The sequence below is a fragment of the Dermacentor silvarum genome, chromosome 1, assembly GCF_013339745.2.
Source record: "Dermacentor silvarum isolate Dsil-2018 chromosome 1, BIME_Dsil_1.4, whole genome shotgun sequence".
Taxonomy (NCBI): Eukaryota; Metazoa; Arthropoda; class Arachnida; order Ixodida; family Ixodidae; genus Dermacentor; species Dermacentor silvarum.
The window spans coordinates 16,449,079-16,451,048 of record NC_051154.1 but is presented as its reverse complement, the minus strand read 5'-3'; the positions used below and the strand labels follow the sequence as shown (position 1 = coordinate 16,451,048).

The 1,970-nt window shown below is 41.6% G+C and overlaps 1 protein-coding gene across 1 annotated transcript in view; it reads right to left on the bottom strand.

The window, feature by feature from the left end:
- Window positions 1-1,539: 1,539 nt before the first annotated feature.
- The window catches only part of LOC119455979 (uncharacterized), a 24,881-nt gene continuing 24,450 nt past the window's right edge, over window positions 1,540-1,970 (bottom strand). The window contains exon 9 of the mRNA XM_037717537.2: window positions 1,540-1,548. Within this exon, the coding sequence (XP_037573465.2) occupies window positions 1,540-1,548 (9 nt within the window). The remainder of the gene's footprint in view (window positions 1,549-1,970) is intronic.

Genomic DNA, 1,970 nt, shown 5'->3' with positions numbered 1-1,970 from the left:
GGAGCATCGTGATCGTCGGTTAATTTTTCCCCCAATATTCTAAACGTCTCATGGAAGGTGTACGTTACCTAGGGGTCTCACTGAGTGAATCCCTACGCATTCCATTAGGATGTGTTGAGTGGTCTCCGAATTTTTGCTGCAGCATACACATGCCTCATCTTGTTGCTAATATTTGCCTCCGCTATGTTTTTGTCCTTATGCAACCAGTTCGAGCCTCAAATAGCAAAGCACTGCCCTTTGGGACCTTTTTAATTCTTCTATTCTTGTAAATCCCCATGGTCTTTTTTTGTTTCCATTGTTTGCATCCAATTCACTGTCTGTGTTCACTGTCACTGTCTCTCACTTAATTTTGGTGACTCCTGGTTGTCTATTTGCACTTTCAATTACCCTGTACTTGGTTGCAAAATATGGAGGGAAATTCGGCAACTACGCGCTCTCAGTACGAGTAAAACGGCTTGGGTCTTTCAAAGACAGCACGCGCCGCTCGTTCTCGAAGGCCATGCTTGGAGTCTCCAATTCGCTTTATGGGAAGCTTCTCGCGAACTCCTGCTTAAATACGGAGAATATTTTTTTCGGCCAACCGCTACACCAAATTTGATGGAGTTAGTTGCATTTAAAAGAAAAAGTTAAAATCTAGTGACTGACGCGGATTTTTTTATTTAAGCAGCAATATTTTTTATAACAATTGTTGAAAATCGCACGTTTTCAGAAACGAAACTATGAAGTTTACAACTCAGTAGCTCAGCGATGAAAAAGATATCACAATTCTGTAAAATGCATATAATGGTACATCTGAAGCGGACAAATTGCATGTTATACCTCGCTCTCAAATACACCACTAATACGCGAGTAGGACTTTTGAAAAACCTTCGCAAACATTCTAACGAATTCACGTAAGATATAAATTATTATATCAAGTTTGTTCGCTTTGGATGTTCTGACTGATGCAATTACAAAACTGCGCAATATCTATTTTTGGTGCCAGAGTCACGGATTTGTAACGTTTTCAAATTTACCAATTTTCGACAGTTTTTCTGAGAAAGAGCAAGGCCATAAATGAAAACTTTGCTTCCACAGTAGCTGGAATTACCACCATTTTCATTAAAATCGGCCCGGGGGTTATCTCAGAAAAGCATTTCTGCGTTTTCTTTTTTTTTTTTTTTTTTTATGTATTTGAGTAGGCTCCGTCGGAGTTGGGCCGAGCTAAAGCTTCCTCTGTGCAAGCCACAGAGCACCCGAGATTCGTTTTCCATTGGAAGTTATGTGTAATGACGTCATGAAATGACGTCATGTTTGGCATTCGTCATGTTTTGGCATTCGCTTCAACTCAGTCGGGCCTCTTGCTACGCTGCGCTGCTGCTACACGTGCCGCCAAAGCAACTTGTGTGCACCTCTGCTTCACAACTCGCTGCGTGCAGTGAAGCTTGACATAACTTGTTGCTGGATCAGAATCGCAGATAACTTTCATTGTAATATTGCTGTTGTTTACAGCCACCGAAGATGTGGAGAATAAAACTAACCATTTTATTTTCGTGCATATCAGTATTTCTGTGCAACACCAAAAAGAGAAATAACGATAGTCATTGCCTAATTGCCCTGAGAGCATTTGTGCAGGAGAAGATCTTTTCGAGTTATTTCTGAGGCAGAGCCATTTTCATATGAGACCATACTGATTAACTGGGATCACAAGTTCAGCATTTGGATGCACTCGTTCAATGCACACAAATGCACAAATCACAAAGTGGAATTGGTAAAGGGCAAGGAGGTCATATAACATTGAGTGCATTTGCGTAGTCAACACATACTTATTAAAGGGACACTATAGTAGCATACAACTTAAGAAAATCGGGGCAGCTTGCACTAGTGGCGCAAGGCTAAAGACACAGCGGAGCTGCGGAGCTGATCGGTTCTAGCTGGTCATGGCTATACGAGAGTGTTTAAGCATTTCCTTGTGGTCCGTGGCATCGCCG